The sequence below is a fragment of the Solenopsis invicta genome, chromosome 14 (assembly GCF_016802725.1).
Source record: "Solenopsis invicta isolate M01_SB chromosome 14, UNIL_Sinv_3.0, whole genome shotgun sequence".
NCBI lineage: Eukaryota > Metazoa > Arthropoda > Insecta > Hymenoptera > Formicidae > Solenopsis > Solenopsis invicta.
In genome coordinates, this window is record NC_052677.1 from 8872639 (window position 1) to 8889041 (window position 16403).

Here is a 16403-nt window from a genome sequence, read left to right on the forward strand (position 1 = left end):
GAAGGGGTGGAAAAAATTAAAGCATCGAGACGCCGACAGGGGCGTACGCCGTGTCGCACCATAACAAGGGTGGGTGCAAAGAACAGAAAGAGAAAGAGGGAGAGAGAAAGAGAGAGGAGGGTTGTCGGCTGGCCGGGACGTTAGTGCGCGCCGGGATGTCAGAGGGGGTTGTACGGCGACGCACGCGCCCTTCGCTCGGCCCTGACTGCACCGCGGGGCGGTTCAATGTTACGGGAGGGCACTGACCCGAGCGAGCAGAGAGGAAACCACCCCTCGGTGCACCGTAGTGGGTACACCCCTGGTTATACCGTAGAAGCCGCCGCCGCCGCCGCCGCCGCCGCCGCCGCCGCCGGTCCCTGCAACCAGCCCTGCGATGATCTACCCTCGACGTCCGCCACCCCCGTCGGCGAGCGTTCACCGCCCTCTCTCGCGTCATCCTTGTCTCTCCGCTTCGTCGTTCTCTGTCTGTCTTTCCACTGTCGCTGCCGCCGCGCCGCGACCACCACCCCAACATTGTCGATGAGGGTGCAGCAGCAACAGCAGCAGCAGCAGCACCAGAGCCCGGGATACCCATTATCCTCCTCTCACAAATCACCTGGACCACCGTTTACGCATCGCGGAGTGTCTTGTGCGAGCAGCCGGGATTCCGGCAAGAGACTCTGTACCGGCGCTATCGCTGATAGGATTAAAGGACAGATTGAACATTTGCAACTTGCGCCAAGTGCAAAGGGTACATTTATTCTCGATCATTCATCAGTTGCGATTGTAATACGATCATGTTACAATCAATACTCGTGAATGAGCAGAAACACTCCTAAATATTCTCTAAATGAAGAATTCTTTGCGACTAATGTATCATATATATTGTTACATTATACCGTTGTAGGTACACGTACGTATTGTATGAGCTTTCGCAACTTTTATGCGTACTAAATTTAAACGTTATTTATTACTAAGAATAATAACAATGTAAAGGAATATGTTTATTCACGGGTTAACGCAATCGAGAGATTTATCGCGGGTATGCATCTAGCGTTGCCGCGTCGCAACTCCGCAGTCGGAGTTATTCAACCCCTCGGGTCGCTACTCCAAGAGAACAAATCCCTCCTCGACCCCGAGGAGGGGTCGGTTTTTGTCGGTCGGTCAAAAAACTCGCTCGAAAGTAAAACCGCGTGACGTCGTGTTACGATTTAAAAAGAAGTAAAGCCTGTCTACACGTATTTACGAGCGCGAAAAGAAAAGAATAAAGCGTTGCAAGCGGACGTTCCATGTCGAATAAATGCCACCGGATTCACATTCGTTGAATGATGAGAAGTGTAGCTTGCGCGCAATGGGGATCATTCTCGACAATTAAATTAAAGGATCATTATATGAAAGAACGAATCGCCTCGAAAACCGTCTCGCGAAATATAATCGGAGGAACGTAATAAGAGTAATAAGTTGAGCAAAGAATCACGGAAACGACCTGAAAGCACGTAATATTTGAATAACTTTCCTTGACTTTCAGGAAAGTCGTAATTTAACTTTTCTTAAGGTATGAATCTTAAAAAAAAAAATGCTTAAATTATGATCTTTTTAAATGAAATGTCTCCTGAACACTGATGAGCTGAAAGAAAGACACGTGCAGCATTAGCAGCATGACTGAAGCGGATTTTACATCGATCCGATTAACGTACACAACAGTCAGCTCTTCGATCAAGCTGTGATAATTAACCGAACAATTCGATACACCCTTTAAGACCTGAGCTAATATTAAGTCAATATCCTCCAGAATCCAATTCTCGTCACAAACTACGCGACATTCAACGTCGGAAGTCGGCTTCCGTCGACGCCAATTCTCCCCAGGCTCTCGAGACGGTCATAGCGGGGGGTTTTCCGATGGGGTTGACTCGGGGAATCGAGTCGAGTCGAGTCGAGTCGAGTCGAGTCGAGTCGGACCGATTCCCTGTTATGCTAATTTGTTAACGGGTGAAACCAAGACAGTCGTACCCATCATGAGAATAATTCGGCTCGACCGACCGAGTCTCTGCCCCTTCTCACCCTGCTATTCCTTTTCTCACCCTTCCTCCCTTCTTCTCTCGCGAGAATCACCAGCACCTGGCCCTCCGAAAATCCTCGCGCGCGTACGTACCCCGGGCATTCGTTCCGGAAAGTAATTTCTTTTCTCTCGGGCGGCGTTTCGCGCGTCGAGGAACGAAACGTCGTCTCTCGCATTCGTCTTCCTCCGGCGGGTACCGCCTCGCACGAGAAATACGCTCCGCCATCCGTCTTGGCGGAACCATCGGCTGAAACCGGGGTTAGAGAAGGTGAGGAAAGAGAGTGAAGCGAATGCGGTACCGCGCCGGAAAGAAATTACCGTCGATTATCGTCGACGCGAGGAAGATTGGCGCGAGAAATATTCCTCAGCGCCACGGTAATGAGAAGATAATAAGAACTCTATAAAGAAGACCTCGCGGCCGGACATGGGACTCGGGACGCAATATTTGCGAATTCTGGGTCGCCAATTAGGAGGCAGGCATTTGCATACGGCTATCGGTATCGCGCTCGCCGCCACCGCGCCGTCTTGATTGATTAACGCTACTGCACGTTGAAATATTCGTCGAATTCAAAAGATTTTTAACATTGCAGAATTTTCTTGAAAATGCGAAAACGTGTTTTTCTAGATAATATTTCTATACTTCGAAATAAGTATGTATTAGCGAGATGTCGGCGTCCACAGCGAGATTTATTCTTCAACAACTGTCGATTTTAATAATCCGATTTGTGGGAATATGAACCTCTTGGTACAAATACGTCGAATTTTCTGTAATATAGATATCAGACTTACATTTCACTTCTAGCAAGTCTCTCGTTATGAATTCCTTCCTGAATTATAGAGTGTAATTCTCGTAGAGAATTCGCGGGAAATGTCAACCTTCTTGAAACAGAATGAATTTTTTAATTTCCCCTCAAGAAATAGAAATGCGATGTTTCTTGCTAAAAATATTTTAATCGGTTTGGAAAGATTAAGCGGTCAATGAAATTTTTTGTTAAAATTATTGCGAACGCGAATAATTTTATTCTCCCGTCCGCGACAAATCCAAAGATAATTCGGTCCAGATCAGAGCGCTCTTCGTCCGGACATTTTCTAAGCGCCAGGCGGAAAAACATGCATCGCAAATTCCTCGTTCTCGAAGGAAAATCGCGACGGGAGTTCGATCGCAGATATGTTGCATCTTCTCCATCTCCGCGGAGTATATTGGAACGTTTCAGTAGCAAAAGAAGACAAAAATAGCGAGAAAGAGAATGAAAAAGAGGAAGAAACAAATAGGCCGATAGAGAAAGATACTTAAAAAGAAAGAGAGAAAGAGAAGGAGAGGGAAAACGAGAGAAACAGGGACCTACGTCGTTATTTCGCGGTGGATGCTGCGGGATCAATAGCGTGAAGAGCCGAAGAGCCGGCAGGGCGAGCGAGATGGAGAGAGATCGGGGCGAAAGAGGGGAGTCTAGCTGAAAGGGATGTGTGGAGGGAAGGGCGGAAGAAGAAGGAGAAAGAGAGAAAGGAAAGCAGAAATCGCGACGGGGTAGTGGAGAAGAAGAGATATCGTGCACGGTGCGGTCACGAGAACGAGAGGGACAGTAGACGAAGGGTGACTCCCTCAGTTTCCAGCACCTTTATCGCTCCTGCTCTCCCTCATTTGCTCCCTTTTCGTCCCCCCCCCCCTCTCTCTCTCTCTCTCTCTCTCTCTCTCTTGCGCCTTGCTTCTCAACACACCCTCTCGCCGATTATGCCTGTCTCCCTTCGTCCCTTGTCATCTCATTCTCTCCGTCTATCCGCTACCCTTACCACCGAACAACCCCAGGAGTCGATGCATCCAGGGTCGTTGCTACCGGCAGCGAACGATCCAACCTTCCAGGCACTCTCCTTCTCTGTTTCTCCTCCTTCCTCATTCAGCCCGTCTGTCTCTATTTCTCTCCCTCCCTGTCATTCTCTCGTTCTCTTTCGCACTCTCCTTCTCCCTCCCTATCCTTCTCTCTCTCTCTCTCCCTCTCTGTCCTTCTTTCTCTCATGTGGCCGATCTACGTTCTGCTTGCGCGCTCAATCTACACACGCATCAGCGTCGATACGCGGCTAGCATATGTGGTACAGGTGAAGTCACCGGGCATCGGCCGGTACGGATGAATATGCGCTTTTTCTCACAAACGCAGACTGGCATACACGCAGCGCGTCACGCTTGCGTATTATACGTGTCGTTGATTTAGTGTACCTGCATCAACTTCTATTAAACTAACCCCTCCCCCTCCTGCAAGCGCAAAATTAATTTTAAAATATTTTAAAATTAAGTGCTAATTTGCTGCTAAAGTTTGAAATTAGGTGCTCGAAACATTGGGCAGAAAATTGAAAAAAAATTGGGTGGGGCTGGTTTAACATTAAGTTAGCCATCCTTCCAACAAAAAAAAATATTTATTATGTAAACGAATAAACAAAAAATACAGTAGAATCAAGTGCTAATTAAATACTTCAAGAAATAATGAAAATAAATTGAAAATATATACAACGGAACTTAGGAGTCTGTTACAGGAGTTGGTCAAATTTGATGTAAGAAATTCCTTTTTTAATATCATTTAAATATATGAAGTCACTGAATTAGGTGCTCATTCGTGGCTAGTATTCAATTTTAAAGATGTTTAAGTTCAAGTACTTATCAAACGGAACGAGCACCTAATTCGACGACTTGATATCTTTAAACAATATTTAAAAAAAAATTATTTGATATGAAATTCATACTAATTTTTTAAGATAACTCTCTTGTGAACCAACCGTGCGACCGACTTCTAAGTTCTGTAATACATATTTTTGTTGGTTTTTATTATTTCTCTTGAAGCATCTAATTAACATTTAATTCTACTGTACGTTTATTCATTTACGTAATAAATATTTCTTTTTTTGTTGGGGGGACTGACTTAACATTAACGCTCAATTTTTTTTTAATTTTCTGCCAAACGGCAATTCAAGCACTTGATTGCAGATCAAATAGACACCAAATTAGTACCTAATTATTTAGCACTTAATTTTTAAATATTTTAAAATTCATTTTGACCTGGGTAGAGGGGAAGGCTAGATTAATAAAGATGATAAATGGTGCTTATTTTCACGATGCGTGTGTAAAAATTTCAGCTCTGCCTCTCCATTGATCTTTGTTTTCTTTTTTTTTATCGTTGACACGGAATAAGATAAGCGTCGCAGTGTTTCAAACTGTAAAAAAATTTTATAACTCACCGGACCGATGTGCAGCAGCGGAGTTGTAACACAGCTCCATTAATCTGTAAAGTGCATATAAATCCAAATTATAATAGTGTCCAAAATAATTCTTTCTTTATTTATATTAACTTAAAGAAAGTCGTAATTTTTTAAAGATAAATTATTCAAAACACTCATAATATCATCATTATCAAATAGATTTAATATTTTATTTGTAAACTAAATCTATAAAATAACAAAAAAATATTTCTTATGAAAATGTATTTTTTCTTTTAACCGTTTCTTTTTTGCATAGATGATTTTTTAACTTGGAAAAAAGTTATTAAAACAAAGTTATGTATTTTAAACGAGAGGGTGACCACTCAGAAAGTAAGTGGACACTGGTCTGAGGACTTCAAAACTTCACTAGACTTCACCGGACTACATGGACTTCATTGGCCTACAGTAGAAGTCATTGACTTCACTGGACCTCATCGGACTTCATCGGACTTCATCAGACTTTGTTGGACTTCACTGAATTTCATTATGGTTATTAAAAAATTTGTCTAAAAAAAAGAACACGAAACGATTTGATTGTATCGGGTAATCTCTGGTAACTAATTTCCATTTCCATCAGACTTTGAAGAACTTACCAAACTTTGGACGGGTTGTACACCAGAATTCAAAAGTGATTGCCCCATCGGTTTTTAAAATAACTAGTTGAAGATAATAATCAATAACTTTTTAATTAGTTAAAACTCTCATCTACTCAACTCTGATTATTTGAAACATCTACGTCTTTTAAGCTGGCACAGCCATTTTAGCACAATGAAATGCGACTTATACAGAAAATTATTTGCTATTTTATGGTAATTTATCGCTCTATTCACAATTTTTTTACGGCAGCAGTTTCGCTAAAAAAACAATAGCTGTACTAGCTTAACCTATTAAAATCCATAGTTAGATCAGCAAAAAACAAAAAAAAATTGAAAATAGGACCGGAGCATGAAAAAACATTGAAATAATCATAAAGTAATTTAATTTATGTTTATTTAAATTATGTACTCGTATACCTCGTGGTTGCTCCGCCGTTTCCTGTTGCTTCCCAGGTCCTCCACCTCCTCGCTTGTTTCTGCTTGTTGGTTTTTTATGGCACCAGCACTCACGAAAACACTGCTACTTATAATATGGTCAGCAGTAATCATCTCGATATGACGATCGCGTGACATCCTGGACGGCAGTCCCGTGCACGACGCGCAGTTCATTACATCGCGACAACGGCAAGTTGACGCAAAACGACGAAAGTGTTATCCGCATCCACTCGTCCCCCGCGACACCGTCGAGAAAGTTAACTCGGCAGACGACGAATCTGGAGCACCAAGAGTACGCGCGTCACCTTCATGCCGCACCGCGAAGCGTAACTTAACCTAACTTTTCGACGCGGTCACTTTCCCGCCGGAGCCGCTGCTGACACACACAACACGCGTGTCTCCGGACGATTATTATGTCCGCGTTATCACGTACACTGATAAACGTACGAAAAAACACTGAGAACACTCGCGGATCGAAAAATGCGATCGATGGGCGATAGATCACTGACGCCGTCACTTACGAAAGCTTCGGTCGAACGGTGTCTCACGATGCATCTCACACGATGCATGTCTCATTTGTGAGTACGGCGGTAATCATCTTGCTAACAACACTACCGATGTGCAGTTTATTGTATCGCGACAATGGGAAATTAACGCGAGACGACGAGCGCTATCCGGGAGCTGCGATCCGTATCACTTGGTACCCGACTGCAATGACGTTGGCCGCATCTCGAACGATGGGGACGCGCGGACATCTTCATGCGATACCTTCACCTCGCCGCGGCGCGCGATGTAACTTTTGGTCCGGTGACCGCAACCGGTGCTAACGCACAACAAACACACCCGTCTCCGAACGATTATTACGTTCTCACGTATGCTGATAAACGATATGAATCGAGTACGACAACAAACATTCGCGGATCGAAAAGTGCGATCGATCGACGGATCATTGACGCTGTCGCTTGGACGAGATTCGGAGTTTTACGAGTGATGTCTCGCGATCTAACAAGTTGCCGGTGCACTTGTAAGTACGGCGGAATCACCTGATGTGAAGATCGCACGGTACCTTGCACGACGCGACGTTTTCGAGGTTATCTATGTGCGACACGCAATTTTTTAGCGCCGTTCATAGGCATTGCAGTGCGGTCACCTACACGCGCCCAGCAGCACAACTTTATTTACTAACTAGGCGCCTAGTTACTAGGGGGTCGCGCCGATTACGTATGGTGTGGGTGACCACACTGTCTTAACCTCGAAAACGTCGCGTTGTGCAAGGTACCGTGCGATCTTCACATCAGGTGATTCCGTCGTACTTACAAGTGCACCGGCAATTTGTTAGATCGCGAGACATCATTCGTAAAACACCGTTCGACCGAATCTCGCCCGAGCGACAGCGTCAATGATCCGTCGATCGATCGCATTTTTCGATCCGCGAATGTTTGTTTTCAGACTCAGTTCGTAGGTTTATTGGCGTACGATAACGTGGACATAATAATAATCGTCCGGAGACACGCGTGTTGTGTATGTAGCAGCGATTCCGGCGGGAAAGGAACCGCATCGAAAAGATAGGTTAAGTTACGTTTCGCAGAGCGGCATAAAGGTGACGCGCGTACCCTTGGTGCTCCAGATTCGTCGTCTGCCGAGTTAACTTCCTCGACGGTGTTGCAGGTGAAGGGTGGATGCTGATAGCGTTTTCGTCGTTTTGCGTTAACTTGCCGTTGTCGCGATGTAATAAACTGCGCGTCGTGCACGGGACTGCCGTCCAGAATGTCACGCGATCGTCGTATCGAGATGATTATTGCTGATCATATTATAAGTAGTAGTGTTTTCGTGAGTGCTGGTGCTATAAAAAACCAACAAGCAGGAACAAGCGAGGAGGTGGAGGCAACCTGGAGGCAACGGCGGAGCATCACGAGGTATACCACAAATTATAATTTAAATAAACATAAATTAAATTAATTTATAATTAATTTCAATGTTTTTTCATGCTCCAGTTCTATTTTTAATTGTTATTTTTTGGCTCTTTGCTAATCTGACTGGGCTTTAACAGGTTAAGTTAGCACAGCCATTGTTTTTAGCGAAACAGTACCGCAAAACAATTGTAAATTAAGCAACAAAATTTTAAAAAAGTAGCAAATAATTTCCTTTGAGTCGCATTCAATTGTGCTAAAATGGCTGTACCAACTTAAAAGATGTAGATATTTCAAATAATTAGAATTGAGTAGATGGTTTGAACTAATTATTGATTTTTATCTTTAACTAGTTATTTTTAAAACACATAAACTTTGATTTATTACCTTGTTTCCCAAGTAAAAAAATTATCTATGCAAAACAAGAAAACAGTTGAAAGAAAAAATACATTTCCATAAAAAAATATTTCTTTGTTATTTCATAGATTTAATTTATAAATAAAATATTAAATCTCTTTGATAATGATGATATTATGAGTGTTTTGAATAAATTATCTTTAAAAAATTACGACTTTTTTAAGTTAATATAAATAAAAAAAGAATCATTTTGAACGTTATTATAATTTGGATTTATATGCACTTTACAGATTAACAGTAGCTGTCTTATAACTCCGCTGCTGCGCATCGGTCCAGTAAGTTATAAAATTATAAAATTTCTTTACAGTTTAAAACATCGCAACACTTATCTTATTCCCTGTCAGTGATAAGAAAAAAAAACAAATGAATGGAAAGACAGAGCTGAAATTTTTTTTGCACGCATCGTCAAAATAGGCACCACCATTTGCCACCTCTATTAAGCTAGCCTCTTCTTCCCCAAAACAAAATTAATTTTAAAATATTTTAAAATTAAATGCTAATTAGGTACTAAGGTTTGCAATTAAGTGCTCGAACTGCTGTATGGCAAAAATTAAAACAAAATTAGGCGTTAATGTAAAGCCAGCTATTCTCCAACAAAAAAAAATAAATATTTATTATGTAAATGAATAAACATACAGTATAATTAAGTGTTAATTAGATGCTTCAAGAAATAATAAAAATAAACCAAAAGTATATATTACAGAACTTGGAAGTTGGTCGCACGCCGCATGGTTACTTCAGAAAAAAGTCATCTTAAAAAATTAGGTACTTAAAAAATTAGTATAAAGGTATAAAAAAATTCCTTTTTTTTAATATCATTCGAAGATATTAAAAAAGGAATTTTTCACATCAGATTTGCCCAAGCACCTATGAACCAATCGTGCGACAGGCTTCTAAGTTCTGTTGTATATATTTTCGATTTATTTTCATTATTTCTTGAAGCACCTAATTGGCACTTAATTTTATCGTATTTGTTTATTTGTTTACATAATAAATATTTATTTTTTGTTAGAAAGGGGGCTAGCTTAATGTTAAACTAACCCCATCCATTTTTTTTTCAATTTTCTGCCAAATGATTCGAGTACTTAATTTCGAACTTTAGCACCAAATCGCACCAAATTGGCATTTAATTTTAAAATATTTTAAAATTAATTTTGTGCTTGTAGAAGGAAGGGGGGCTAGTTTAATGGGGATTCTGCATCACCAAATCGATTGAAATACAATGTGCTGGTAGATTTTTGTCCATTTTACAATGTTTTTGCATCGACTTTTCAAAGAGCCGGTGCGCCTTACTTTTTCGCGAATCACTCAATGATCCGTGCTTCTGCCGTCTCGAGGTCAAGAAATCGATGCACAAATCCTTGCATTTGAACGTTGATTAATTAAATCTGTCGTCATCGGATGATCCTCTGTCTTACAATTCTAATTCCGAAGAGACTTGTTATGTACATTTTTTATTGACGTTAGCGAGGAGGATCATGAGCGAAACGAATTTCTTTTCTTCAATGATGCAAGATCCATTTTCATACCTTTCTCGCGCGTAACATAATTCCACGCAACTCGTCATCCGATAAGCCGCGCTATAATCTATGCACGAAAGTGCGAAAGTGAAGTTCGAGGTTCGAGGGACCGACGAGACCGAGTTCTCAGGAGATTCTCCAACTCGCGTTATCCGCAGAACTCCGTAGCCGGGAGGCCGATCAGAATTCCCGTGGCGGCGGTGGCAAGTCCGTGCATCGCGAACGTCGAGCAACAAGAAGCCCACAATTTCGCTACGGGTACCGTTTTCATTCGACTCCTTTGTTCAGCGTTTCCCTCCCCGAAGTGAGAGAAGAGTCTGCCTCGAAAAGTGCGAGGTCTAAAATTCACTTCGCTCGCGTAGGGACGATGAACCGCGACGGCCAGTCACTCAGATTCATTAGCATATCTTCGAGCCGGTAAGATAGCAATTAGCGCGAACCTGATTTTAACATCGTAAAATTTTATTCCTCGAATACTGCAAAGAAATGCCGAGTTAGCTTTAATTGATTCACGACTGATTAGAGTATCGGGAAGGGTGCCACTTAAGTCATCCATTTTGCATTTTAAACGTCAAGCGAGCCGATGCACGCACTATGATTTGCTCGCACGCAGTGAAATGATTATTGCGGCCGCCGCGCGCCGTGACTTTCTGGGTGTCGAGGATGAGCTCGCTCCCTGTAGAAGCGATGATAATTATTATATTATCATTAGCCGTTACTCATCCGTCGCTCGTCGCGACAGAACTGGGAGAAGAGCGGCGCGGCGTCGTAATTCGCGGAACGCAATCCGAGGAGATGACGGAAGACGAATCCGTGCGCTGCGCATTTCCGTCGCGACGTGACGTTTTTACGCACGCGAGTCGCACGAGACCATATCCTTTGTATTCTCGCGAATCGAGAGGTCGCGCTTCCCGCGATCAAGATCGCAGATCAGACGACACTCGCCGTTTTCTCGTGCGAGAAAATTTCGGTTTAGCAGAACTACTTTATTCGACCTGACGGAACGCCATTGATGATGGAAATGACGAGTTCTCGTGGAGAACGGCCACTTGGGTAGCCCTCGGTCGTACTCCGGCGATTCATCGGCACGCGAATAAATAATAGATTAGATGCCCACTATCCTCCGATTGATACTCTTCGATCCGACCCCGGTGCGTTTAGGTACGCCTACGTGACACGGGCGCGGAATAAATATTTTAATTTCATTATCCATTTCGCATTTGCGCGAGGGCCTCTCGTGGCGCGATGTGCGCTGACCGCGCTTGCGGAGAAATGACGCGCGAGCAACGTTGCGTGTCCGCCACGGCGCGGCGCGGCTCCTTCTCGCTTTAGAGCGTGTAACGAGAGCGCGTAACGTTTGTTCCCGCGTACTTTCCTCTTCAGCGTTACCGAGCGTTACTGAAAGAGTGAATTATGTGAGAGTACTCGAGACGTCCAAACTTATCGTGATACGTAGAGGAAGGTCACCGAAACCGGCATACTCCGCTTCGTTGTTGGATTATATTTCTGAAACCAAAACTAAAAATAAAATTTTAGAAACGTAAATATAAGCTAGAAAATTTCTTCTGTCAGATGATACAATTTTTATAATGTTAATTTTGCAATAATTGAGTTTTTCACAAGATGAGAAGCAATATTAGACGAATATAATAATTTTTAACGATTGTCTATACAATTTTTTAATGCTCGAGAAACTTTCGAAAAAAATAGCACACAAGCAAGAAAATGCAATAAAAGTTTTCGTTTATTTGTATGGACATCCTTATTCCGTCTTTTTAAATTTGATTCAATTATTACGGTTATTGGCTCACACAATAAAGTTACAAGCTCAAACAACATTGAAAATAAGTGAACTAATTATAAATAAAATGATGAAAATTGAAGAACGTCAAACTTAATTATTATAATTAAATTATAAAAGTAAAGAAAAAAAAGTCAAATGTTTCAAGATAAATAACATTTGTTATTATATACGTTGTTACTATTGTGTTATATTGAATTACTATTATCATTTATTCGCATAGAATTTGTATTTATATTTAATTCATTTATTAATTATTAAAAGCCATTATTGATATTTATTAATCATTTATTAAAAATGTTATTCATTAACTGGATTATTCTACTACCAATAAAAAACAATCGTAAAATATTAAATTTATAATATATTATATATAATTACTTTATTTCGTACACGATACTCATTGCTTGAACATTTAATGAATGATTTCCATGATAATTAATACATATTTCCTTGCGTATATATGGTGCAAGAATATTTACATGTGTCTATGACACCAAAGCACTTGGAAATGGTTGTGGAGCTTGAGCGAATTCATTTCGTACAACAGCTCTTTCCTCTTCCATTGGATATTTTATCCACTGAAGTAATGAATGTGCATTTATTAAATCTGTAACTTTGTGTATGTAACGACTAGTGGATGATTGGCTGACAATTAATTTGCACTAATTTCCAACTGGTCTTTGAAGACTACCGATGGCATAAAATTAATTGCTATCAAAACCTGAATTTTAAAAGATGGACTATCGATGTGTTCTTTCTCAATCTTTTTTTAAAATACAATATTCACAGTTAACCTTTTGCTAATTTTAAATATTGCTAAAAATTTATTTTTAAATAAATTAAGTGAATTTTAAGTAACCTTTAATAATTTTTTTTTATTCGGCGTTCAATTTTTATTATTTTTTGGAAAACAAGTAGTTTCCGTGCCAGTTAATTTATATTATCGTAAAAAGAAAAAAATTAAAATAATCTAAAAAATCTTTTATTAAATATAAAATTTTTGCATTTTAATTATAAAATATGATCTTTTTCCTTTTATCTTTTTTTTATAATTTCCCATCTTTCAGAAAATAGAAAGACATAAAGTTACGCTTCTTCGTAAATATACTACTACTCGCACACTTCTTCACTGTAAATTTACAGTAAATGTAACTTGTAAAGTTATAGTAAATATAATCAAGTTTTTTGTTTGTATTAGCATATTAATTTATATATTTTATTTAAGAAATGTCAGAAACGCGTACAGTGTCGCTTTGCGTCGTTATCGTCCATCGAGAGATCTCTTATCCCTAGATAATTAATAACGACAAATATAATGTGCGACAATTTTATCGACGACTGTCGTTTAACCAAATTACAAAATAAAAACTTTCATTATAGCATTGTTATATCTGCGTACGTGTAAGGGACGTATGCCGTGTTGCCATTGGCAACTTTCCTTTTATTACTGAAAAAATCGATTTTGCACTCCAACGTATTTACGGCATCTGGCATGCTGCATCAAACGCGGGAAAGAAATGTTTCCGTGAATTTTCCTCTCTTTTTTTCTCGTGAATTATATAGGAGTCTGGGCGATAAGTGTATGAAGAATGCAGTATATTGACGCGCAAAAATTTCCATCCGCCTAAGTGCACGAGCGCGCGCTTAATCGTCTCGATGAGCGCTGCTAGGAGATCCCGTATCATATTCGCGTTGCAAAAGGATAACGAGAATGTTGCACTCTCATCTCCGTTGCCGATGTCGACGCGTAAGCGAGGCTCGCGCCGACGTAAACGACGATAAGGATGGCATGACGAGGGTGATGTGACAACGCGACAACGCGACAACGAGACGACGACGCGCGACGCGCGAGCGTAAAAAGCGCCCGGGCTACTCGATCCATTTCACAGGCGGGGCACAGATAACGATCCCTACTTTTGAACGCGTTTTTACGTTTTACTCGTTACAGAATATAATAATAGCCGCGTACAGAAAGTTATTCGATAGTTTATCAAATTTCTTCATTATCTAGCGTCAATCATGATTTAATGAACGACGTTTTTGTAAAATCTCATCCGTCAAAATTATTATGAGGAGAATTAATTCGCGCTTCGATCGCACGTCAAATATTTTCGCGACTATACCGAAAGAAAAGCTGAGGAGAGGAATTATTAACGTGCATTAAAGAAGAAATCGAAGCGTGGAAGCTCGATGGCGTTGGCGTGTCGATTCGCCAATACGCGCGTCAGGATTCGTATCGATTTCATCCCCGTGAAAGCGGTGGCGGGCGACGACATGTGCGCGTACGTATTTAACATGCACAACCGCGGTACGCGGGCGGGCGAGCCGCGTGTGTAAATCAACGAACTTTCGGACGGGCCGGGCAGTTCGAAGGAAGAACGATCAAAATGGAAATGCGGATGCGCGAGTGCACGCGGCCGGCGACGGCGGCGACGCGACGCACCGCGACGCGACGCGACGCGACGCCGCTGCATCCCCCGAGATCGATCGAAACTTGGCGCGCGCGCTCGTAAAATCGCCGTAAGGCATCGGTCTGCAAATTAAAAAGTTTTTCCCAGTTTTCGGGAACGAAATTGAAGACCGTGAAATCGGAGCAGCCGCGCAACGGCCGGCACGAATCCGCGAGAAAGGGAGAGGGAGCTGCACCTTTCGGCCAGTGGTTTGTTCGAAACGATTGGTTTTGCGGTTCGCGCGCATTCGACAAATCCAGCGGAGTGGAGAATTTAGAGAATCGATCAAAGGACACTACGGTGGAAGTGAAAAGCGGAAGAGCTGTCACGCAATGCCCGTTAAATTGACGTCGGCTTCGAATTCATCGCTTTCTCGATGAACTTCGCGTCGCGCTATATCGAAATTAATGCCGCGAACATGGCTGGCGCTAATAATTGACAGAGAGAGAGAGAGAGAGAGAGAGAGAGAGAGAGAGATGAAGATTCATTTAAAGTACGCTTAAAGTTAAGTGATTAATGAGATCTGTCACTAGGGCGAATCATAATTGCTATTTTACACATTTTTGCATACTCTAATAATAATCTCGGTTGCGCGATCTCGCGCGCGAGGTTTGCGCCGGGGAAAAAAGAAACGAATGAAAAAAAGAAAAACGAGACGCGAATCGTAAATTATCGCGACGCTCGCGCACCTCTCTCGCACGCTAATGAAATCCCCCGCCACTCTCGCCTCCTTGGCACGTTATATCCAATAAACTGCGTGTAACTTTATTACCGTCCGCTTCCTCCGTCCCTCGACAACGAAATTACGATTACCATCATCCGCGGCATTAAGTACACGGGCATTATTTCGTTCGGCTGGACTTAACCGTCTTTAACCGAGCCGGCTTCTCGGCCTCAACCACCGCCACCTCCTCTTCTTCTCTTCTCACATCTCTCGCGCGTCCTCCTCCGTTTTTATTCCTTTTTCCTCCGTGCGTCGCACCATACGGCGAAAAATTCATCCAGAATTCATGCGTGAGAGAAAGAAAGAAAGAGAGAGGGAGAGAGGGTTAAGAACGGACCGGAGCCGGCTAGCGGCATCAGCCAGGTGGTGCGCTCCGAATTATACCGCGCTCGTTCACGAATACGCACGCACGCACGTACGTACACGTACGTACGTACCTGCCATCGAAATTCCATCGTGACATCGTACTCGCGCACCGTGCATTCGTATCCGTAACGTAACCGCGCGCGCGAGCGAGAAAGAGTAACAACAGCTCGCGCGTCCGACTCGTCCCAGGTGGGAGGCAGCTGCCAGACGGCGAGACACCTGCCCTACCCTGCCCTTTCTCCTTGATCGCCTGTTTCGAGGGTCCCGGGAAGAGGAGCCCCGTCGCCGACACCGCTCTCTTTCTTTCCTCTCCTCTCCTCTCCGCTCCTCTTCCTGTTTGTCTTGCGCGAAAGGCGCTATGCCGAAGATGCAAGCCGCCGTTGTGTTGTTGCGGTGGTCATCGCCTCCTCGGCCGACGCACATGCGGGTGCCGGTACGTAGCAGGTGCTGCATTTCTCCTGGTATCTCTCTTCCTCTCGTTATTACAATTAGTGTGTTAGCCTTGGCGCGATCCAGCACGGGACGCGCCGCGCCGGTCGACACGTGGCGACCACCGCTTTCTGACCAATGCAATGGCGACTGCGCTCGATCGCGTTATTTGTATAAGAGCGTCGTCGTACGAGAAGCAATTACACGCTTAAACGCACGCGCAACGAAGAAGAAAGACGTCTATAACGCTGTCAGTACTGAAGTTCTATAATTTACGTTACGTATACTATAAATTTTCATTTTACTGGCAGTGAATTTCGAAGCGCAACCTACTACAACGTTGCACTGCGTGTAATACATGAGCACAGTTGGTATTTGTAGCATTTCATTAGAGTGCTGTTTATAAGAACTATATTGAAAGATGACGGAAGAGTATTTATAAAATTGCGTGACACGACTCGGATTAATTTT

At 42.4% G+C, this 16403-nt stretch overlaps 1 protein-coding gene across 1 annotated transcript; it reads left to right on the plus strand.

The window, feature by feature from the left end:
• Nucleotides 1–225: 225 nt before the first annotated feature.
• On the plus strand, nucleotides 226–798 carry LOC120359494. Its single transcript, XM_039457084.1, has one exon. The coding sequence runs from the start codon at nucleotides 226–228 to the stop codon at nucleotides 796–798; it is 573 nt and encodes a 190-aa protein (XP_039313018.1).
• The last annotated feature ends 15605 nt before the right edge of the window (nucleotides 799–16403 follow it).